Source organism: Perna viridis, chromosome 3 (assembly GCF_037379345.1).
Source record: "Perna viridis isolate PV_CMFRI_1.1 ecotype Kerala chromosome 3, ASM3737934v1, whole genome shotgun sequence".
Classification (NCBI taxonomy): Eukaryota; Metazoa; Mollusca; class Bivalvia; order Mytilida; family Mytilidae; genus Perna; species Perna viridis.
This window is the reverse complement of record NC_142447.1, coordinates 49,816,074-49,840,840: the sequence shown is the minus strand read 5'-3', so window position 1 is coordinate 49,840,840 and position 24,767 is coordinate 49,816,074. Positions and strand designations below refer to the sequence as shown.

The following is a 24,767-nucleotide window of genomic DNA, read 5'->3' as shown; positions in this document are numbered from 1 at the left end:
ATGCTGGACTTTGAGCCACATTAGGTCGATTTGTAGGTTCCTGTCGTGGTGTTTCGTGACGTTTCCTCTTTTTTTTGAGCATGAAGCCATAAATGACTTTTTCTTCGAACTATGTTCTTATTCACGTGATCCTGGACCAAAAATGAATAACACCCATCTAAAGTGTACATGTATGTACATCTGAGCTCCCCTTTCTTCACCAAAAATTGTACCCAAGTCGGCACACGCAATATTTGGAATTTTGCGTCTTGTGAAGGCTTTAAAATCTAAATTCTGTTTTGATTTTGTTTTAGATCGTTCGAGAATAATCAAGGGAACCAAGGTTATAGCGGTAATCAAAGGAATGTAATCCAGGGACAAAGACCAGACATGGAAAACAGACGTACACTACAAAGAACATGAAGTAACTAAAATCAGGCGCGTAGCTGCCGTTAGGCAAAAAAGCTTTTGCCTGCACTTAATTTTGCCAATTTTTTTCTTCTTTTTTTTTTGGAGATAAAATACATCCAGGAGAGGCATAAATGATGCTCTAAAACGCTATCTCCGCGGAGCTTCGGGGGGGGGGGGGCTTCGCCCCATGGACCAGGTGCACCGGTAGGGTAAGCGTTCTCTGCTTACAAATCACGGGGAAATGAATGGGATTTAAACATTTTATAATGTTCGCATGGACTCCTATGCTGAAATATCGATATGTTCGACCTTTAATGAAACTCTTTCACCAACAGAAACACAACTTGTTCAAATAACTACAGATCTCATTTTTTTAAACCAACACCTAAAGTCGATTTAACTGTCTTGGTATCGCCTCAGTTTTGTACTCCGGGTATCCACGCATCCATACCTCAAATATGTGACTGTATACGATGATAAAGTTATGTGTAATTCGTATTAATCATGATTATTTGCATTGTCAATTAACCGGGCATGCTTTATTTAATTTGGAAATACAATCTCATTCATAGAAGCATAGATCGAGGTCTATATTTCAAGGTAGTCGATTAAAATTTCCGCTGTACTGCTGTCTTCTTACAAAATAAATGTTCGTTAGTAAAAAAATGTTGTTAAAGAAAAAGTTCCTTTAGGCAAATCCGGAGTCAGATATACCACCGAACTGGATGATAAATTATAATTGGGTAGGAATTTCCGGTACTCACGATGTCGACTGCCACCAAAGTCCTTGGCAAAGTTTCTGGTAAATTTTTAGATGATTATTCTCGCATTCGTATTGAATATTGTTGTCAATCCAAACATTTACTGCCACATTTCCCATCGGCATTGCCGTTTTAGTGAAAACTTACAATTCATAAGTTACACAAATTATACTTATAGAATGCACCTGCCTTATTCAGTAAATCAGTTACTGGCTAAGCAGTGATCGCGCCAACCTATTTTTCGTTTTCTCCGGTGAAACGAGTTCATGCCCAAAATTTTTATTCAAAACTCCTGACAGTTTGTTGATGTTTTGTTCTCAAAATCAGCTATAATACAACGATCTTCACTAAGGATAAAACTTTGGGGAGTACATTGTCATTGGTGAGAATTTCTTCTGACTTCTGTGATAATGGCAAGATCTACTCTCTGTCCAGTAGATTCTTGACACAGATGGCATAGACCAAAATATTTATCTCTAGTGGGCTTTTGCTATATTTTCATGATTTAGACATGTTTTTTTTACTTATTATTGCTATATATGTGTGGCAATAACGCTAAGGCAAAAAAATATACATTTTGTATATGTCAATTTCCTACTACCCGACTAACCCTGATTATTTTTGGCCTTCTAAAAAAAATGAAATCTATCTCTAACAAATTTCCTGAATCCAGTGCCATTACTGTCTTTGATTTTGGTTTTACAAATGAAAACAACATGTTGACTGGCGGTCTAAAGCACCAGTGTGCATTAGTGGTAAATTAGTACTACCATTCAGAGAAAGTCTCTAGCATGATGATTTCCAAACAATACAGCTTTTCTTCAAGTCTGTAAAAACACCATATGGACATGTGTATATACAAATTGCACTCAAAACATGATTCATAAATCCACAATTCAGAACATGTGTAAAGTACAGTTTCTAGATTCATAATAAAAAAAGGCTGAAAATATGTGAAGTTGATAGTTTTAAGAAAGAAATCTGTCAGCTACAACAAAGGTACATATCAATTAGAAAAGACAACTCTTTTAATTTTAGTGGGATCAAAGGGGTTTCAATCTAACATCTCTTAAAGTACAATCAAAACTCAATATTGTTTGATGCCATGACAATAAGAGGAGTAGTACTGTATAAAGCAATGTGTATCAAGATATGAAAAATTAAAAAAAAAAATAAGAATGGATTTCAGATCTTTATTCCGGAGTCTGACACTATCTGGCATTTTACATTTCAGTTCAGGGAAAGCTGCAACTTGAAAAAGTGAAGTAGAAAAAAAGAATAAAATAAAAAAAATGATAAAATGATTTCCTACTTACATGTACTTATCCTATTTTGTTTGGGGCTGACCAGTGATTTAGCTAGCGCTCACCATTTTCGCCATTGACGAATGATTTTCGAAAGTGGCGAATTTTTCTCGTGCACGATTCGTCATTTGATATTTTGCTTCCCCCAAAAAAATATCGGTAAAAAAGCCTCTGATGTTCCCTTGACCCCATAATTGACCACTTTATTCCCAAGCCATTTAGGGTTTTACAATAAACAATCATGACCAATGTTTTGATTGCATCACCTTTGATCACACCTTGCTTGATCACCTGGTTGGGGCTAATTATCCCGACAAACAAATTAATTAACGGTAAAGATTTGTTTGTTGAGCGCTGTGACACGTTCTCAAAGTACTCAAAGTGTCATCGTATGTATTTAAAATGGAAAGATGTTTGGATTTTTCAATCACAGTTTGAATCGCAACTATGTCCGCCATTACGAACTATTTTAGTTCATCGTCACATGACAACGTACCTAAAGGTCAAAAGTCTAAAAATAAGTCAACTACTACAAAGAGTCGCAGTGATCGACTATTAAAGTCAAATTTAAACCAGAGTGGTCAAAGATATTTCCATGCATAAACTACAAAGATGGGGCGATGTACTGCCGTGTCTGCCAAGATGCTGGACTTACCAATACATTTTCTATTGGAAGCAACGCATTCCTAAAAGATAATATACAGAAGCTCATCAACACTGCTGATCATTAACGGGCAGTCCAGACCAAATCCATGAAGCCAGAATTTGAGCGAGGAGTGACTTTTAAGTGATTTTAAGAAGGCTTTCACTTTGTGGTGCATGGCTAAGGACAGGAGGTTTATGCATTACTGATCAAGTAAACAGTGCTTTACATTCTTAGACACATGCCAACAATAGTAGCTGTTGTATACAATTTTTAAATTTTTACACACATGATATGTATGACACAGTAACAAAGTATTTTTTTTGCATTTTTTTTTCAGGAATAGTTGCTAATGTAGAAACTGTATGTTGTTATTATTTTTTATTAATATGAATTATCTGTTATTTATATACCAGTGCTGAAATAGAAATAAACATGTTACTATTTATAATATAGTTGTTATAAGTATATGTATATATACATGCATGCTGATAAATTTGCGACGTGAAAAGAAAAAACAGTATTGAGATTTAGTCTTACGCAAAAGTGACTATTGGGTTGAAAATCCTGGCTAAATTCCTGCTGATATATATATATATATTTTGGCCTAAGGGTGTAGGCACACTTATCAGAGAGTTTATTTAAAGATCTTGCTATTATCACAACAGACGCAATTCCCCAATCTGCTCACCAGAAGTTTATTCCTCTAGGAAAATTGTTGTATGGTACAATGCAGCTGATTTTTGAGAACAAAATATCAGAAATTTGTCAGATGGTTTGTCTTGCATCTTGGGCATGAACTTGTTTCACTGGAGAGGATGTCCCATGAAAATCTGTTAGTGAGAACTACTGTTTGCCAGTGCTCATGTAATTTGCCTATTTATAAGCGAGCATACATTATAGCTTCACTATTAGTGACAAGTAGTTGTAGAGCAAGAACCTTAAACAGAGGAGATTGTTGAATATTTTGTTTAAAATTACATGGACAGTATTTATTTTAATAGGCTGAGAACAAGTCCTGTAATTAGAATTAACCCTCCCCTATTTGAATTACAAAATGTACTATTTCTCATAGTTTTATAAAAGTTTTAAAATTCATTTAATTGACCAATCCTATTTTGCCCATAACCAACTTTTGCTTGTTAAATCACCATAACATTACAGTACTGTATTGATAAGTTACATATTGTTTTCTCAAGAAACATAAATAACCTGCCTCTTTTATTTGGGTCTATCAAGGTGTGCCTGTATTTTTGTTGTCCATTAAAACTGTACATGTAAGACTGAAATATTTGTATTATTCAGCCATTGGTAGAGTTGGAATTCGAACGTGCTATACTAACTCCAGACCAAACCTTGGTATAAACAAGAAAACAAAAGTGATTTGCCAAGGTTTTACTGGTAAACAGGTAAGAATTTGTATTTCGCCTATTTAAGCTTACGTTATCAGTTCTTAGTACCAACTTTATTTGGGTATTTTTCACAAGATCTTAACCTCTGTATGGGATTTTTCAAAAACAAGTACATGTGTTATTTTGATGTAACCAAAAGATTTAACTTAAAGTTAAATCTTTTGGTTACATCAAAATCAAACTGTTAACAGATTTTAATTATATTAACATCTGTTAACAGTTTGAGTTGTATTGCATTTAATTTGTTGATTCATACATTAATTCAACCCTGCATGGGAAGAATTAGGATTGATATTACATATAAAGAGGACTTAACTTTTTGTAGGTTTAAACTGGTCTAGAGCTGGCATGTTAATTAACTGCTAGTAGTTCTTTGTGCATTTGTGGAACGTATAATCAGTTTCTTTATTATACCCCCACTTGAAAAGTGGGGGTACATAATGATAGGGGTGTCTGTCTGTCATTCCGTCATAACAAATATTTCTGTCACAGATTTCTTGGCTTCTACTGGAGGAATGATGAATTATTTGTTATAAGCCTTAAGCATGATAAAAAAAAATATAACTTGTACCATGTCTCCCCTTTCCAGCTTTCTAGGTCATCTTCTTCATGTATTCTGAGCTACTAAGAATTTTTAGTCTTTCAATTATTTGGTATAAGCCATAAGCATAATAACTTGTACCATGTCTCCCCTTTCCATCTTCCTAGGTCATCTACTTCATGTATTCTGAGGGACTAAGAATTATTACATGTGAGATATTGGGGAAATTTTTCATGACAGATTTCTCAGCACCCATTAAAAAGGAATAATTAGATTTTAGGTTTATGGTTTATGCATGATGACTTGCACTGTGTCTCCCTTTTTCAGCTTTCTAGACATCTACTTTCTGTTTTCCGAGGAACTTAGAATTTTTACATGTGTGGAATTGGGAAATTTTTCGTAGCAGGTTTCTCAGTACCCATTTGAAGGAATGATTACATTTTAGATTTATGGCTTAAGCATGATGACTTATACTGTGTCTCCACTTTCCAGCTTTCTAGGTCATCTGCTTGTTATCTTGACAAAGTACTTTAATCCCATCACATATTTTGCATCTGTCCCAAGTCAGGAATTTCTGGACTCTGTATGTCTTGTTTCGTTTTCACTTTCTATTTTACTTCATTTTTTTGTCCCTGTACCTGTGTGTAATATTTTGAAACCAGATGCAGTCTGCTCAGTGGTGTGAGGGTTTCTATGTTGAGACCAGATGCAGCCTGCCCAGTGGTGTGAGGGTTTCCATGTTGAGACTAAATGCAGCCTGCCCAGTGGTGTGAGGGTTTCCATGTTGTTTATTGACAACCCATTGGTCGCCTTCAGTGGACATTTTATCTATATGGGTTGTTGTCTCTTTCCATTCTTCTTATTTTGTTTCTTAGTTTACATATATTCACACATAATGTGCTGATTTATATAAAATGTCATGTATGATTTATTGAAATGATTGTTGATTATTATCAAATGTGCACCTCTTGCTCCAAACACAGGTTTCTTTTTCAATTAAGATCTGAGAACAAAAATATCACACATTTTTTCCTGTTGGATAAAAAATGCTTAGAACTACGTGTAAGTAATTTGTTAACTACTTTTTTTCATATGTTGGTTCATTGTAAATATGATAATTTCATAAATTCAAAACAGGGAACATTTCACAGCCAACAAGCTATTGAGTATGGAACTAAAATGGTTGGAGGTGTTTCCCCAGGAAAAGGTGGACAAAAACATTTAGGATTACCTGTATTCAACAGTGTGAAAGAGGTAAGGTGCTTCAAACAACACACAAATTTAGGAAATTTAGGATGATTTCTACCAATAGACAATTTTTTTTAGTATTTGGGAAAGAATTGGACCACGGACCATATGCCCATTGAAACTGAAAATGGCCCATTTGAGTTACAACACTTTATTTAGAATGATAAAAAATGGCCTATTCAAGTTACAAAAGTTTATTTAGAATATTGAAAATCTTCCCATTGGCCATTGAAATCTTGATAAAATGTAAAAAATGCTGAAAATCCCTAATTTGAAAAAAAATTATTCCAAACCACTGTTTTTTATCCCCAAGTAGTTAACATTTCTTTTAGATTTGTTAATATGAATAAGCGACTTCATTTATTCAGACAAATTTGATTTTTTTTCTAACTATGGTGTTTACAGGCTCGGGAACAGACTGGAGCTGATGCATCAGCTATCTATGTTCCTCCACCATTTGCAGCTGCAGCTATTATTGAAGCCATAGATGCTGAAGTGCCTCTTATTGTGTGTATAACTGAAGGCATTCCCCAACAAGACATGGTTAAAGTTAAACACAAGCTAATCCGACAATCAAAATCTCGTTTAGTAGGACCCAACTGTCCTGGTATTATCAAGGTAACATACCGGTATCAAATGAATGCTTCAGACTTCACATGATAAAAATATTTTAGTTCTAAGAAAATAAACACACCCTTGTCACCTTTGTTAATTTCCCCCATCTGTCTGTTTTGTCTTTTATTCACAGCTCATTTTCCAAATTTTGTTATTGCCTGATATTTTCTACATTAAGCTATCGTTGTGTTAAAAATATGTAGCAGCTGTTTCCAACAACGAAGTAATAGACTGACAAAGGGCAGGGTAGAACATTGTGACTTCTTCAGTTCTGTACACTGTTAATTTAGATATTATTAGCTCACCTGGCCGAAAGGCCATGTGAGTTATTGCTATCACTAGTGTCTGTCATTGCTGTCCATTAATTTTTTTAGCTCACCTGGCCAAAAGCCAAGTGAGATCTGAAACTACTTGACCAACAGGATGTAAACTTGGCATGATTGCTTCTTAGAGTGTTGTGCACAAATTGACCATTGGAGTTTTTGATCAGTCAAAAAAACATGGCCACCATTACTAAAAATAGAGCATAAGGGTCTGAAGGCAGGCTATTGCAAGTAACTCAAAAACCATTGCCTTTAGCAACGAAATTTTCAAAACAATGCTTCAATTGATGTAGGAGTTACGATCCCTGAAACAGCTATTTGGAGCATTTTTTACATGTGCAACTTTGAAATCTTCTTTTCAAAACCATTGTTCATAATTTAATGAAAGTTGAGATATTTGTTCCTTAGGGTATCCCACACAAAATGACATTTTGGATTTTTGATCTGTGAAAAAACATGGCCACTGTACTAAAAATAGAACATAGGGTCTGAAGGCAGTTTTTTGCAAATAACTCAAAAACCGTTGCCTTCAGCTAAAGTTTTATAAGATATTATTCTTCACCATAATGAGACGGACCTTCGCTGAAATTTTCAATACAAATCTTAATATGATGTAGGAGTTACGGTCCATGAAACAGCTTTTTTGCATTTTTTTCTTATTTACAACTTTGAAATTTTTTTTCTCAAAAACCATTCAACAGAATTACATAAAAGTTGGCATATTTGTTGCTTAGGGTATCTTTCTTAAATTGATTTTTTATCAGTGAATAGATATGGCTGTCTGTACTTAAAATGGAACATGTGAGTCGGAAATAATTCAAAAACTGTTGCCTTTAGTGAGCACTCCATAGTTTTGTAACCTATGCCATATTGTTCTGTGTGTGTTTTCCTTATGGCGATTCACTGGTAAAAATATTGAGAGCCGTGCATACATGTATAAAATCAAATGAAAGCTAATAAAACAGACTTTTCAATGCATGAACTTATTAGAGAAAAAAATAAAAACACAAGAATAAATGTCACCATGGAAACCACACAGAAATCATGTAAAAATGCATAAAAACTGACAAAAACATACCCACTTTAAGCTTCAAAATGACAGATTTCCCGCAAAAAATACAAACATTTTTTTCTGATTTTCTTGCTTTGGACAATGAGCTTTTTGAATAATCACATTTCCTATGGGCATCAACGGTTAGATTTTAAGCTATTTTACCTCTAATTCCACTCACCAATTTGTACAGGGTAAAAAATTCACTTACTTTCCTTTTCACATGTTGGACAGACAGTCATTGAAAATAGTTCCTTACAACAATGAAAATAAATGTAACATAGCCAAACACTTGCCCTTGTTTACTTTTTCAGAAAAAAACAACAAATAAAATAATATCTTTATTTATAATCACCATAGCAACCATCAATTTTCAATTATTTATTTTTTCATCCCTAGCCAAAATTGCGAAACTAAATGAAACTGTGGAATGCTAGCTTAACAAAATTCTGGTTCAGGTCATTAAAATGCTATTAAAAGCATTTCTTGCATTTGACAGTTCAGTTGATTTTAACTTAGCTTGTCTCATTCTTCAAGTTTTTCAAATAAGCAAAGGTTAACCAGTTGAGTGATTCAGGCTCTCATGAGCCTCTTGTTGAAACATCTCCTCTGAATTTACTTGATAAAATGTAACCAAACTTAGCATGAATGTTCCTTAAGGTATTTTTTACAATATTTGTATGGGGATTGTGATCTGGCCAAAAATAGGCCACAATTACTAAGAATAGACCATATATGTCCAATTGCAGAATTTTTTAAATAATCAATAAGAGTTGCATTTAGCTAAAAATCTTGCAGAGGGTTAAATTGTTTAGCATGATGGGATGGACCTACGCCAAAAATTTCAGAAAGTTTTGTTGACAAATGAGTTATGGGTTCTGAAATGGATTTTTTCCCACAAGTTTACCTTACCGACTTTGAAAATCTTCTGAATTGCAATTACTGTATGGATTAAAACAAAAAGCATGAATATTATTTAGCACATTTTTAACAATCTGTGCTTGGGGATTTTTGATCTTGTGAAAAACATTACTGAAAATAGATCATAGGTTCAAATTGCGGAATTTTGCACATAACTCAAAAGGAGTTGGGTGTATCTTAAATCTGGCAGGAATGAAACTGTTGGGATGGACCCATGCCGAAATATGTAGAAAGTCTCATTGATAAATGAATGAGTTACGTGTCCTGAAAGGGATTTTTTTACTGAATTTTACATTTCCAACTTTAAAAACTTCTTCTCTGAAATCACTGGATGGATTGAAACAAAACTTAATATTAATGTTTTGTTGAACATCTTGAACAATCTGTGCCTGGGGATTTAAAAAAAAACAAGCAGACAATAATAAAATGCAATAATTTTTGAATTATTTGTACATCATATTCATCAAATTATTTACATCTGAAATATTATGAAACACATGATAGTTCAAGAACCATTATTGAATAAATATATATTGATTTTTTTTTTTTTAGCCTGGTGAATGTAAGATTGGTATAATGCCAGGACATATCCACAAGAGAGGAAAAATAGGTAAGGTTCCATAGGAATATACCAGGACATTTACGACTTATTAAAAATCAGTGTGACTGTTGCTTTGTTGTGTGAAGTGAGCTGTGCAGACATGGAATCTGAAATTTTACCTCCCATTGAATGGAACGATCCACTTTGAAGTTGTTTACCGTTAGTTACATGTCACAACAGGAAGAACTTAATCGAATATCCGGGCGTGTGCTACAAAAAGAAAAGAAACTTCTCTACCATCCCCCCCCACTTCCCCCATGAGATAAAGTAGAATAGGTCGAGGTAAGCCACAAACATGATCTGTATAATCTCCACATCTGCTGAAGAAAAATCTCAATATCCAATACGTGTATTTTTCCATTAGTTAAACGTGGAATCATTTCTCAGTTGAAAAAAAAAGAAAAATGTACATGCAGTAGACAGATAACATAAGGCCTTTCTGTGAATGATATCTAATACAAAATGTGAACTAAAATGGATGTCTTAAAATTATTATATAACTGAACATTTTATTTTAACATCTTGTTGCCTTGTCAAATCCTTTCAAGTCACGAACCATTTTTTTTTGCAGTCTGTCCAGTAGCAACTTTTAAGTTCACCCCTAGAACGCCATTACCTATCCATTAACTTTTAAGAAGTCTGAAGCGAGGTAAAAGAAGTAGCCAGTACCCATCTAAATAAAATAAATTAAAACAAAAACTCATACAAGCATGAAAGGGACATTTATCAAGAATAACAAGAAACCCTGGTTCCAGTGCTGAAAACTCATTTTCCAAAACTGCTTGCAGCCTCATACATGTAAAAGTCTTTTTCTGATGTGCCATCTACAAAGTTAAAGTGATTAATACTATTTGTTGGTACTATATAAAAACATTGCACACGTCTTACTCTAGGCCGACTTTTCCCTAGTATTTGTGTGCATTTGTTAGTTTGAAGCCGCTTTCATCCTGGAACTTCCTTTAGATAATCTCTGGATCTGCTACTGTATTTTGTTGGGGCAGTGATTTATTGATTTATTTACTGGCTTCATGCAGCATTGTTTTAATTTTTTTCCAAGGTTGAAACAATTTTTGGATCATACTCTAATGTTTTAAGCTATTTTCAGTAAGCTTTATAAAAATGAAATGTCCTACCTTTATAGATTCTTTCACAAATGATTGTGTATTAAACTATGTATTGAAAGATTACTGCTTCAAAATCTGCTTTTGTCTTTTTATTTTTTAATCCAGATGCATATGGTCAGCAACTGTGAAAATACACGTATACACCATAGTTTATTTCTCTACCCTGAAATACATGTTGTCATTTGTTTACAGTTAGTGTAGATTATAATTAGCTCATTAACTCATCCATTGACCCAATAGTGTGTTTAAATTGAGTAATCTAATTGGACTATATTCGATGACCAGACTGACGTAGCACACGCCCCTACATTTGATTGGATTCTTCATTGTGCATTGTTGTGACATTTAGCTAATCATCTTCATATTAAATCATTCCATTCATCGGGAGATACATGTCAAGTTTCCATGTCTGCGCAGCTCACTTTACACAACAATGCAACAGTCACACTGAATTTTTACACGTTGTAATTGTTGAAGTTAATAATACATGATTGAAAACAATGTTTTAGTTTTACAGTGAGTTTCCTACAACCATGACACTCTTTTGTTACCAATCTGCTGAACAATACAAAGGATTGACAAAGCTATTGGGACATTTAAACTGACCAGTTGCTATTGTAAGAGTTGATGAATTGGTAGCCACTCACCCATGTTTAGTTATTGCATTTAGCAATTGATAGAAACATATTCAACGTATTTTTTGTACTTGCTAACACAGGAAAAGTACGAATGTGGAAAACTATTGGTTGTGAATATTGTTTATATTTTTCCAAGAAAAAAAGCTTTAAATCCACAGGTCCCAAAGTGGATAGCAAATATAAAATGACAATTTAGAGTAAGATAGTAACACTTTCATGGAAAGAACAATAACCTGAAGTTACAATGTTATGCTACTATTTATTTGAATTGTCCCATAACAAAGCTGAATCAATTGAATATTGTTGTTTAAATATTTGCATTGAAATATACTCCTTCAAAGTATCTACTTTAACAATAGTTCGGATTCTTATAAATTTCTTGCGCATGTTTTCATATTATTTAAAATATACATGAACAAAATGCATACATAGTGCTGATGAAATTTTATGCACTTCAGCCTGAAGTATAATTCCAATAAAATCATTTTTCACATAAAACATCCAAATCAGAGCTGTAAATCATAGCACTTAATCCAGAACAACAATTACAATGAAAATAAAACTAAGAAATATTCTCCATATAATTCCAGTTACATGTATATCATTGCACATAATCCCAAGCTGTACTTCCAATGAAAAAAAGCAATTAATCCACATCTTTAATTTAAAAATAACCAGTGCACTAGATCCCAAACTACATTTTATGGTAATGAAAATCATTGCACTTTAATAACCCACAAGTTTCAAGGAAAACAGCATTTAAATTCAATGAACTGCACTTAATCCAAAGAAGTTTCAATGTAAATAGCACTTTTTCAAAATCTTAAATTTCATTGAAAATCATTGCACTTATAATCCCATATTATAATTTCAATCAAACTCAATGTACTAATGAAAATTATTATTAACATGATACTTAATCCGAAACTATGAAAACCAGTGCAGTTAATCCGGAACATCATAATTCCGATGGAAATCCTTCACAATTGGTAAAGCGCTTAATTCACTTTTTAGCCTACTCATACTCAAAATTGAATAAACTAAACTCATAGCACTATTTCAAAAATTGTAATTCATGTGAACCTCAAACTGTTTGCATTTTGTATAACACTTGTTCCTTAACTATGGTATGAATCTCATATTTTCCATTAAAAGGGTGTCTTGGTAGGCCTATTCCAGTTTTATGAAGGAGGGAATAAATATTAATCGAGGTCTCATTTTTATAATAATAAATAAGACTTCTGTGCAATGTAGTTAAGATAAAATAAATATTTTAATATGCTATTCTAAATCATGGTTTTCAACCTTGTCAACAAAATACAAAAAAATATAATTTATTAAATTTGAACTCCCCTAACCAATGAAAATAGAATAGCCCAGGTAGCTGCCTCAGATTTAAATAACTAGGAGCTAGCTATAAAAAGATTCATAGGTGAGTATTCATTGACTCTTTCAATAGCAACTGGTCAGTTTAAGTGTCCCAATAGCTTTGTTAATCCTTTGTATTACTCAGCAGATTGGTTACAAAAGAGTGTCATTGTTGTAGTAAAGTCGCTGTAAAACAACTAACATTTTTAATTGCTGCAGTTGTTTTTGATGTTATGATAATTTCCCTGTAGCTCAGTGAGAGAATTATTTAAAACAATGTCATGATGTGATATATTATCAACATTGAAGCTGCTAAACAATTTGCATACAATATGGAATAGATTTTAATTTTACTCTTTAGTATTTATGAGAAACCATAGCTACTGTTGTTAAATTTTAACCCTGAATGATTGCCCATCTGTCATAGCTCATATAGTGATATTTTTTGCTTATGTCACTGAATTCAAGTTCTAAGAAGCTTTTTTATCTCTTTACAAGCAGAACAACTTTGTTTGGCAAATATTGATATGGTTTTACTTATGTTTTGAAGGTATTGTTTCTCGATCTGGTACATTGACATATGAGGCAGTACATCAGACAACACAAGCAGGTCTAGGACAGTCATTGTGTGTAGGAATAGGAGGAGATCCATTCAATGGAACCAATTTTATTGACTGTTTAGAAGTCTTCCTTCAGGATCCACAAACACATGGTTATTGTTTATACTATAGAAAACTAGAATATGTCTTATATGGCAGTGAACAAAACATTCATTTGTTTCATTTGTTACTGTGGATTTTATTAATTTTTATTCAGGGCCTTTCAGAGCTTACTTAAATGTGTGTTTACACTTCTTTTTGATTGTCTCTGAAAGTATTTACTATTTTGACAGGTTATACGCTGATGCATTTTTTGTTTCACCATATCCTTTCTTTATTCTAAGGACAACATTCACGTTCACTTCTGTTGCATAAAAATTCTTTAATTATATTGAGGTCATCAGGCTTAAGATCGGTAGACATTGCAATGGGGACCAATGGAACAAGCTTCATTCCATTACTGCAAAGAATTTATTTTTAAATGATACATATATTATACAATATAACAAAAATGGATATGGTGAATATGTGAAAGAGACAGCAACCCCACTGGGATGGAAAATGTCAGCTCAAAGGCCACCCATGGGTTTTCAGTGAATGATTAGGAACTCTCACACTACAGGGCAGAATGGGGCATTTCAATTATTTTATGTTTGGATATGTAGTTCCACATAACTATTACAGTTCTATTTGCCTTCAAGTTCAATATCCTTTCTTTATCTACGTCTGGCGTAAAACTGTTTCTACCAGGTTTGACAAAAATGGCAAATGTGAAAGTAGTCTATTGGACTGATTGCTAAAATCACTATAAAGATATAAATCAATTCTTACCAGATTCTGAAATACTTAAGATTAAATTGGTTTCACTGAGCATATTGTTTCATTACTACATTTTATAGACTTTTGAAACTTTGTGTATCCCTAATATTTTAGGAATGTTTTTATTTGTGTTACTGTGAAAGTACTACTGGTATTGTTTGTGGGATATCAATTTTCATGGTTTTTATGGAAAGGCCAATCCTCGAAATTTGGTTCTTTTCAAAAAGGAGATTTCCATCGATTAGTAAACTGAAAACCTCAAAACCACAAATTCAAGAATCCAAGAACTTGAATTTCTTCCCTAATCCAGGAAAATTGGTATTCACAAATTAAAGTACTTTCACAATATTACTTTCTGTAGACTGTATTTTTTTTTGTTGTGTGATGGATTGGCACTGTTATTAACATTTGGTATGTATATGTAAAATACATCCTAATAAGATGTTAACTTTTAATTTTGGAGTAAATGGTCCCAAAATAAACCCAATTATTTTCTGAATTCTGGACATTAATTTCAGTAAAATAAAATGTATCTTTTTACTACAAGATCCATTTTGTTTGCTTTAAGGGAATATGGCTCTAACCAAGTAGGAAGTTGAGGCCCCAAAAAGAACAAATAATAAGGGCTGTTCTAGTAAAACATTTGAGGGACAGGCAGAGGACTTTTTTGTATATGGGTGGATGTTCAGGTCTCTTGACAAAATATAAAGTTTAATACAAACCATCAGTAGTACTTGGTTGGCTCCCCTCATATCTTTTAATGGAATAGCCTTTTACTAATTTGACTTTGTATTACTTGCTTGTCTAATTGCTAAGTTGTTCAATCGATTTCTTTCCATTCAGAAACTTTTGCTGTTAAATCATTTAATCATAATCCAAATTTAGAGCTGTATACACCTTAAATATTTTGCCCTAACTGTTCTTGATGAGGCAGCTGCAGACAATCTTTCCTTTAACAGAAGATATTAAAATAACTATCAGTGTTCAAAAACAACAGGAATTTGTGTTCCTGTCCCCTGTTTGTTTAGACTGGTTAATTGTATTACAAGTCTGCTCATGCCATCTGTAAGTTTAGAGCAGACAGATGTGAAATTGGGAACTACTATCAATATAATTATTTTGAAGGTGGGAAACATACATGTCAAAGTTTTAACAAATCCAAGTCACAAATTTAAGAAGGGATAAAGTCTTTACTTCCTTGTAAACTTTGGAAAATATTTTATCATCATCACTGGTTGAAATGAAGTACAAAACATGTGATTACCCACTTGTTTCAGACACTGTGATGTGATTACCCATGTGTTTCAGGAATCAATCTTTAACTTTTTTAGCTACATTTGCATGTAAATTGACTTATCAGTACCAAGCTTTATAATACAATGCTGCATATACAGGCAATAATTCTGCAAGATAAAAAAAATATAAAGATTTTGCTGCAGCTTGCAGTCTGTTGTTCTCTGGTACAAGTGCCTTTAAGTTGTTAAATTTAAATGGGTTTTGTATATGTTTATTTTTCAGTTCATACATCTTAAAATTGAATTTATCATTCTAGGAATAGTTCTGATTGGAGAAATTGGTGGACAGGCTGAAGAGAAAGCATCAGAGTATTTAAGAAATAATAATTGTGTATGAAATTAACCAATTTTATCTCATCAAGAAAAAAAAAATCTTTAAATTTGGTCATAATATTTGTAGTTTTTTATAAGTATACGCTATTGAAAAAAAAATCAATTAAATGTAATTTGTTGGACACTATTTAGAATTATTATCAAAACCAAATGTATATGTTAGATGACGTATGCTTTAAATATCTCAAATAAAATGGTTTTATTTGAAACCCTGAAAGTATATATTATTCAGGTTATCTTTTTTATTTTTTTTAACTGGGTGTCAAACAATTGTAAACCAACCAATTTGAAAATTGTAGCCTTTAAAAGTTTATTTATAATGAATGGTCTTAGTGCATGGTTCAAACAGATCAATAAATAATCAGTCCTTGTAAAATTCCACTTTTTTAATTTCTGAAAATAATTGTTCTAATTTGCAGTTTGATTCATTTTTAATTGATTCCAAGTGAATGCAATTCAATCTAAAACTCAAAATAAAAATTGGATTATTTGTTAGCATATTCTCATTCTAAACTTAACCATTATTTAACTTGCAGGGATCTGATGCCAAACCAGTGATCTCCTTCATTGCTGGAGTAACAGCACCTCCAGGCCGTAGAATGGGTCATGCTGGAGCTATCATTGCTGGAGGAAAAGGAGGGGCTGATGAAAAGATTGAGGCTTTACGGGAAGCTGGAGTTGATGTGACTATGTCGCCAGCTCAGCTAGGAACAACTATGGCTAAGGTTTGTTGAAACACTTAGGTCTTAATCATACCTATTGTCTTGATGATGGCAACCTAGTTACATTATTTGGTTGACTAATAAAAGGAATCACTAAGGAAGCAGAAGTTTTTGTTTTGGATTAATTTTTGTTTATTTGATAGATAAGAATTATCAACAAAATTTAAACTCCAATTAATTAAAAATTAGCCTAAATAAGAATGAGTATTGAACACAAAAATTAACTCAATGAAATCTGTTATGGTTTAAAAAATAGTTTTAAAATTTTGTCCCAGCCCCTTGATTTTAGCTGAGTCATGTCCCCTGAACTGAGGAAATTAATACAGTCTTGAATTTTTTCTGCTATTTTTTGCTTACAAATTTTGCATGAAGTTTGCATTCTGTTCTCTTTGATAAGTTTCTCCCAGTAAAGAAACAGTTTTGCAATGCAATACTCTCATAATGCTTGTTTCTTATATTATACAGAAAATTTTAAGTTCTTTGTCAAACCACTTGTCAATCATTTAATCACAATCCAAATTAAGAGCTGAATAGTTTTGAATTTTGTATCCATACTTGTTCCAACTTTTAAGAGTTGTGCCTTTGCAAAGCACTTTATTTTATGTTTTATTGACTCAGAAACTACCAATTTCAGCATCTAATTTAATGATTTTTAATTTTTTTACCTTCAACCAAGAATATAAGTGAAATCCAAGTATGTGTACAAGTGTACAGGTGTACATGTTGACTTGTAAATTACTAAATTCTGTTCAGAAAAAAAAGTCAACATAAGAAACCCTATTTGTAACTTTATGCTTCATATCACACCAACTTCAAAATATAAAACATGGATTCCAATCTTAGATAGTGCATGTCTTGGGTTTCCTACAAGTAAAAATACAAAACTTAATGTGTTATTTTATTAGGTTACTATTTAAGATTAAGGTTACTTTGTCACAAGTCAAGCTATGATATTACTGTTGACCCTAAACATAAATGTTTATCAAAACTTTGTTCAAACCCTGACACTTAAATTTTCTATTGTGTAAGTCTAAACCATTCTGTGTAAACTTAAGTCTCATTGAACATTTTGAAATATATGTTGTGATATGTGTTTTCATATTTTTTTTTCATTTTAGGCCATGTCAGCTGCAGGAAAATTGTAGACTAGACTGATAACTAGAGAAACCATTAATAAATGACAGTTTTGTCAGTTTAAAATTTATACTGTGATTTGTAATTATTAGACAGGAATAAATTATAATTAAATGTAGAGTTAGTTAACATTTATCAGCTTATCTTAAATAATGTTTCTACAATTGTTGTAAAGAGATGTTGGCTAAATAGTATCTTGTATATTTTTGTGTAGGTCTCTGTGTCCTTTACATCTCACACCTATCTTATTTTATAATTGTCAACAAGAAAATTGTATTAATATACAATATTTATTTTCAAAAAAGGTTAGTGAAAAAATGTGCAGAAAACATAACAATTGTATATGAAAACAAACTTGAAAATATGTGTTTGCTATCAAATACATTTCAACATACATAAAATAACAATTAATACTTGTAACTGGTTTATACTGTATAGAATAATAATATCACAGAACTTAAAAAAATATATATTAAAAATAATGTACAAAAATACTTTCTCTTAATATCAAATATGTCTTGGGAATTGATGTATAGGTAAAGTATCAAACTATTTAGACACATTTTATTTGTAAAAAGCTCTATCATAGAGATCTAAGATCTTACTGCATGCTAAACTTGTTTCAAATGATAGATTTGATTCACCCATAAAATTGAAATTTTAAAATACACATGTATGAAGGAAGACTTCTACACCCCTGTTATTAAACAGTTACTCCAAAGACAGTCTAATAATACAAGTTGTACCAATATCACTTCTAGAACAACTCTTCAGTGTTCAGAATCCTATTGTTATTCAATATCTTTTTAAGAAGGACAAAAACATTTTTGGTATTTTTAGAAGCCTTACTGTGTATTTTTCAACTTCATAATTGGTACACTTTGCTTTACACACTAAATTTTAGTCCTTTAATATATGGCCACACACTACACAATTTTGTTTTGCATTTCTTATCTAGGTTACTTTAAAATATATTTTAGTGTAAATAAATCAAGAAATTCATTATCAATTTGAACAGAGACAGATAATTTTTGTTTTCTTTTTTCAATGAGTTAAATATCACATTATGACTAGATCAATTACTAAATTTTTTTTTTTCAAAAATGTCTATGGAGCAAATCTTTCACATGAATGGAATTCACCAAGTTCAAGATGACATACATGAAAAAAACAATATAATTCTTATAAAGGTTATAAATTAGGTATAATTAGGTGGACAGATAGCCTGAGCCCATGTAGACTGATTTGCCATCCCTTTTTAATATGACTCTATGTCTATTTTTTAATCAATTGCCATGATTTCTTCAAACAATTTGAATGAGGACCAAGAACACACTTCATGAAAAAGAATAGATATACATGTAGCCACATAGTAACAATTGATAACAGATAAAAAGGGGAAATATTATCAGAATAAATAAGTAAATAATATACTACATAAGAAAATATACAAAAGGTAGAAAAAATATATGTATTGCACAGAACTTAATGTAAAAAGGACAACAGAGATCATTTCATAAATTAGTATAACAATTCAAATATGCATGAAAAAAACACTGCATTGATTGACAGAATCAGATACTCACTTAATCTTATACAAATTGCTCATCTGACTACTTGACTGTACAAAAGTTGTTCCTATTACAAGTCTGCACATGACAAGGCAGCATTAACCATAAAAAATTCTGTGAATGAATACACATCTTGATTTTGAAGTGGATGTGAAAAAGTTTCCCCGTCCATTGCAAAATTTATATTATTACAGAAAAGCAGCAAGAATGATTATTGATTGTGATTTTTCAGCCTCATCAAATATCATGTTTGAGTAATTAAAATGGATTCCTTTTTTTGTGTTGAGTAAAGTTTTTTTTCCAACGTATTTTAATGTATCTAATTGTTCATAAGCTTGTACCTGACTATTTAAGACTAAAATTTTACATACATGTAAGTTTGTATATTAATCACAATTCAATCACAATTTGTTTACACTAAAACTAAATACAAATTTTAGAAAGAGCATAATTATTATGTTACATATACCTAAATGGAATAAATTACAAACTGATTTTTAAATATTTAACAGATTACAATTATTCAAGTTAGACTCATGGCTCATCATACTAACCTTTAACATAAAGATTTTACTGTTATTAAACACTGCTCCAATCTTGAATTGCAGCAGTCACTTGCTTAACCACCTTGTTCATCCAAACAATGATCCTTTGCAGAGTATAAACTGACTCTGAATATTTAGCCCCAATAGTTTCTTGTAAGTTAATTGGCCAACCAGAATTTTATAAAGCTTCTAGCAGCTATATTCTTCAACCAAGCAGAACCAAAATATGTGGTGTGTAGAAGTCTGCCATTTCATTTTTTTCTGTCAAATTTGGATTACCATTAAATATAAGAGATCCATTCATGTAGGCCAAAATGTGTTTTCTCATAGTTTTACTAATGACATTTTGAATGATTTAAAAGCAGCATGCTTAGCCACATAAGCTGCATAAAAAGAGGATCGTTTGAAGAGGATATTCAGATAAACAATTCTATAATTTCAAAACTTTCAGAGATCTGCAAAATCTGGCAAAACAGAAGCTTAAATAGCCTTCGGCCTCCAACTTGTTCAATCAAGCAGAACCATAAGTAGATTGTTGTTGAACAGATCAAGACCACCATAACTCTGGCAAATTATGTCATGGAGCAAACCAACAAAGCCATTTTTTATCAATGTAAATTTTCCTGCCAATTTTACTTGATTAAAGTTAGTGCTCTTCACTTCCTGTTCATTAATTATAAAATAGAACATGCTTAACACATTCAATGACAAAATTACCAAAAAAAAAATGAATATCCCTACAGAAAATGTATTACCAAACATCCTTCAAAGCCAAAATCTCCATTTGATTTAAAGGCTAGAACTTGATTTTATTTGCAGGAATGATAGAATATCATTAAGCTGAATAAGTGCCTGAAACACATTCGCTGATTTTGAAATATTACATGGTATAAAAGGAATTAAATATGCACTATATACTGTGTATTCATTAAGAAACAGTAGGGCAGTTTTGTGACATAAGGTTTTTTGAATCTGAAGAATCAAAAACCAAAAAATGTACTTAAAAATGATATCAAACCGTTTGAAAACAACTTAGAGTAAACATGCAATAATGATGTATTCAGGTTTCTAATTGACTTGATTGGTAGGTTATTCCAGATCATACCCAATACGTGTACAGGTATTCAATCTTCTTCAATAGTGAAGCTCCAAACCGGTTGAACACATTCCATTTGATAAAAATCAATCAGAGAAGTGCCTGAATGAAACTAGACAAGACTGGACACATATTGATAACATAATTCACATGGACCTTTGATCAATGTGTGCTAACATCAAAGTAAAAACAATACAAAAAATCATGATAATTCACATGGACCTGCTAACATCAAAGTAAAATAAAAACAAAAAACAAGATTGTATAATTTACATGGACCTACTAACATCAAAATATAAAACAAAAACAAAAATCACAAAGTTTAACCCAGCAAAAAATATTGGTTAAAAATTTTTATGACACAAAACTATAATCTGATAGCTGCTAAAATATTAGATAAATGCATTTTACCCCAATACAAATGTACACAGGTGTATTTTCAACCACAGTTTACAATTATAATAGTTTCCTGTCAATGGTTATGGCAGTTGTTAATACTGTTACATTTAATATAGGAACATAAAATAAAATTATATAATAATAATATTAATAATTTACCATAAAATATTCAACCTCTCCCAGAGTTTTTTTTCACATACAATAGAATATTATACAAATACAATCATCAAGAGTAATTAAATGATTATCAAGGTTTCATTGTTGGAAGTCTAGGAAACTTATCAATTTGGTGATATTAACCATGATAAAAGACCATGGGCAAAATCTACCCAAAAACATTTTTATAACATGCTTTTTAATCACATTAAATCTAATTCATAAAAAAATTAACCTTGAAATGTTATTTTAAACAAATTTTGCTATGAACTACTTTTTTTCCTTATTACTTAATGTAAAAGTATATGGTTTCACCACCTACAGTCGAACCTCAATGTGTCGAACTCGGATGAATCAAAACCTTAGATAACTCGAGGTAATCAATCAGTCCCCTCAATAGGACTTCGAGGTTAATTAATCCTGATGTCTTGAAGTTAACAAATTAGTCGGAAAACAGACTGCTTTATTACAAACCATGATCAAAGTGTGTTTCAACAACAATTAGCTTGGCTTTTAAAATTAATTTGTTGACACTCTTTGTGGCTTCATTTAATTGTAGTGAAAAGAAACAAATTTTATTAATTACATATTGGAATTTACACTAACATTGATATTGGATATTTTTATATTTTGATAATTTTTTTTTTTAAAATACAGATGAAATGTAATGGTATCTGAATATTTAATGAAACATCAAACAGACGACAGTAAGTGAATTTCAACAACTACATTCGTTTTACTAGTGAATTAGAAATTTTATCATAATAATTTAGAGCACATGGTTTGACGATACTCCTGAATGCAAGTCAAACAAAGCAGTATGTTATGAACTATGACATTTTCTATGTAGAAAAAATAAAAAGGAAATTTCACTAAAGCACTCGGTACTGTTCAGTATTTCAAATATGATATACAACAAACAAAAAAAATATCTTCCGAAATGAAACACAAGAGATCACCAAGTAAAGTGAAGTACATGTACATGTACAAGCATGACCAATGATGTAAATTATTGACAAAACTATTCTGGTATATCCTCAACCTCGGATTACTCGAACATTTTTGCATGGTTCCTTTGACTTCGACTTAACGAGGTTTGACTGTATATAAAACGCCTATTTTTCTTTTTCCTAAAAGCAAAAGCTACATTATTTCACAACCAATACTTGAGGCCTCCTTTTTCTTCATTTTTTGACTTGAGAATGATAAGGCCATGGCCTGAGCACCCAGCAAGGCTGGAGTTATCTGTATCTTGTGTTTACCTTCAATGATACTTGTCAACATTCTGTTGGGTTTTAGTATACAAACATCAGCAATATCATCAGGAATAAATACAACATGTTTGGCATCTGGAGCAATATCAACTAAAGGCAGCTGACAGTGAGCTACAAAACTGGCCAATGAAATGCCACGATGAAAATCCCATAGAACTAACTTCTTATCTCTTGATGAAGACAACAGATATTTACCTGATTTATCAAATTTGATATTTATTACAAAATCATTGTGCTTTTTTAATTTACAAGACAAAGTTCCCTCCAAGATGGACCAGACATATATAGTTTTAAAGCCACATGAGACAATGTATTTACTATCTGGTGAAAAACATGCTGCAACAGCAGAAGACTTCTGATCAAATCTCATGAAATATTGCCCTGTCATCTTAATGACACGTATTCCACCATCTACTGAGGCTGAAAATGCATATTGATCATCTGGACTAATATCGAGGGCTGAACTACCACTCATCATTGTGTCATTAAACTCCATCACTTTATCATAGGAGGCTGCATCAGTTTCATCATTTCCAATGGACAGGATTAATGGGAAGTCAAACATAGTAGCCACTATCTGCAAACAGTCAAGATAATTCAAGTTTACTAAAATTTGACAACTTTATATATCTAATATAACTCCAGCAAAGCTAGAGGTGGTTAGGCAAGCTATTTTCTGACTTGAAGCCATCATTGGAGCATGGAAGAATACTCTGTTGTACTGTAAGAGTAATATCTAATAAAACATCATTTCATGTCATATTTTTTTGTAAAATATGTGTTAATATGACAACATTAAAGTTTAAACAACACAAAAAAATATGTATTTTCCTGTTAATAGTACCCTTTTCTATGTTAATATACATGTGTTTTCTTAAAGCTTTCTCTATGTATGTTTTTTAAGTATTTAATACATGTATTATATTTCCCCATACCTTTGTTCCAGTTGAATTGATAGCAACCTGTGCCAAAGAGTAAAGGAGCTGAAATTCTTTCACCATCACACCTGTAAATGCAACCAACAACCATTAAATCACAGAGCTGACACTTACCTGTCATTATTTGAACTCATTTTCCAAAATAAATTGGAATTCCAAACTTCATAAAAACTAAGCTCATTGCCAAGAAGTACTTACCATTTCATTTTTATTTTTTTTGTATAATTATTTGTTTGCATAGAAGAGTCACTTTTGATTTTTTTTAAGTTGGTCAGAAAAAGTCCATAACTACTTTTTTATCAAAGGCTAAGTTGACATGCAAAATTTCACAAAATTTGATACACCAGACAGCCTTAAAACAATATTTTTTTATTCAATGGGATGTATGAAACATACAGCATACATATCTACTAATAGACATCAGAAAGTGACTTAACTATCAAGAAAAGCACATGAATGTCACCAAACCATTTTGCAAATTCTATTTCTTTGATATATATAAGGATATGCTACACAAATTGTTAAAAAAAAAAAAAAAATATTTTACAGTATATTTTTTCAACAAAATAAACACAAAATAGTCAAGTTAACCCTACCAGTTTGTATGTCGAATGCTTTTCCTTTTGCCTCCATACCAGATTTGCCAACAACTAAAATACCATTAGATTCTGCTGCACATTGTACTTTGAAGTTTACTTCTAATTTTTGCTTCATATCATCTGCAAATAAATCAAGCATCAAAATAGAAAAATGTAATACAAAAGAAATTCATACCATTCATTCATTTTTTTTTATTTTACCCAGCAGGATGGTGGTTGAATGGCAGCGGGTTCCTGCCTATAATTTCACTGATTCCTTAAAAATAATTCTCTACAAATAAATAAATACGCTCAATCCTCTACTAAATTTAGATAAAATATCAGTAAGCCTAATTCTGTTCACTGAA

At 31.8% G+C, this 24,767-nt stretch overlaps 2 protein-coding genes across 2 annotated transcripts in view; one reads left to right on the top strand and one right to left on the bottom strand.

The window, feature by feature from the left end:
• The first annotated feature begins 1,050 nt into the window (after positions 1 to 1,050).
• LOC148622741 (succinate--CoA ligase [ADP/GDP-forming] subunit alpha, mitochondrial-like) lies at positions 1,051 to 17,960 on the top strand. Its single transcript, XM_088572890.1, has 9 exons — positions 1,051 to 1,192; positions 4,404 to 4,507; positions 6,189 to 6,305; positions 6,705 to 6,917; positions 9,762 to 9,819; positions 13,491 to 13,652; positions 15,911 to 15,984; positions 16,523 to 16,711; positions 17,827 to 17,960. The coding sequence occupies exons 1-9, from the start codon at positions 1,156 to 1,158 to the stop codon at positions 17,851 to 17,853; spliced, it is 981 nt and encodes a 326-aa protein (XP_088429016.1). The 5' UTR covers positions 1,051 to 1,155; the 3' UTR covers positions 17,854 to 17,960.
• Positions 17,893 to 24,767, bottom strand: part of LOC148622740 (uncharacterized) — a 24,875-nt gene continuing 18,000 nt past the window's right edge. The window contains exons 15-17 of the mRNA XM_088572889.1: positions 24,418 to 24,540; positions 23,819 to 23,889; positions 17,893 to 23,460 (exon numbers count right to left, since the gene is read on the bottom strand). Of these exons, the coding sequence (XP_088429015.1) occupies positions 22,753 to 23,460; positions 23,819 to 23,889; positions 24,418 to 24,540 (902 nt within the window). The 3' untranslated portion in view covers positions 17,893 to 22,752. The remainder of the gene's footprint in view (positions 23,461 to 23,818; positions 23,890 to 24,417; positions 24,541 to 24,767) is intronic.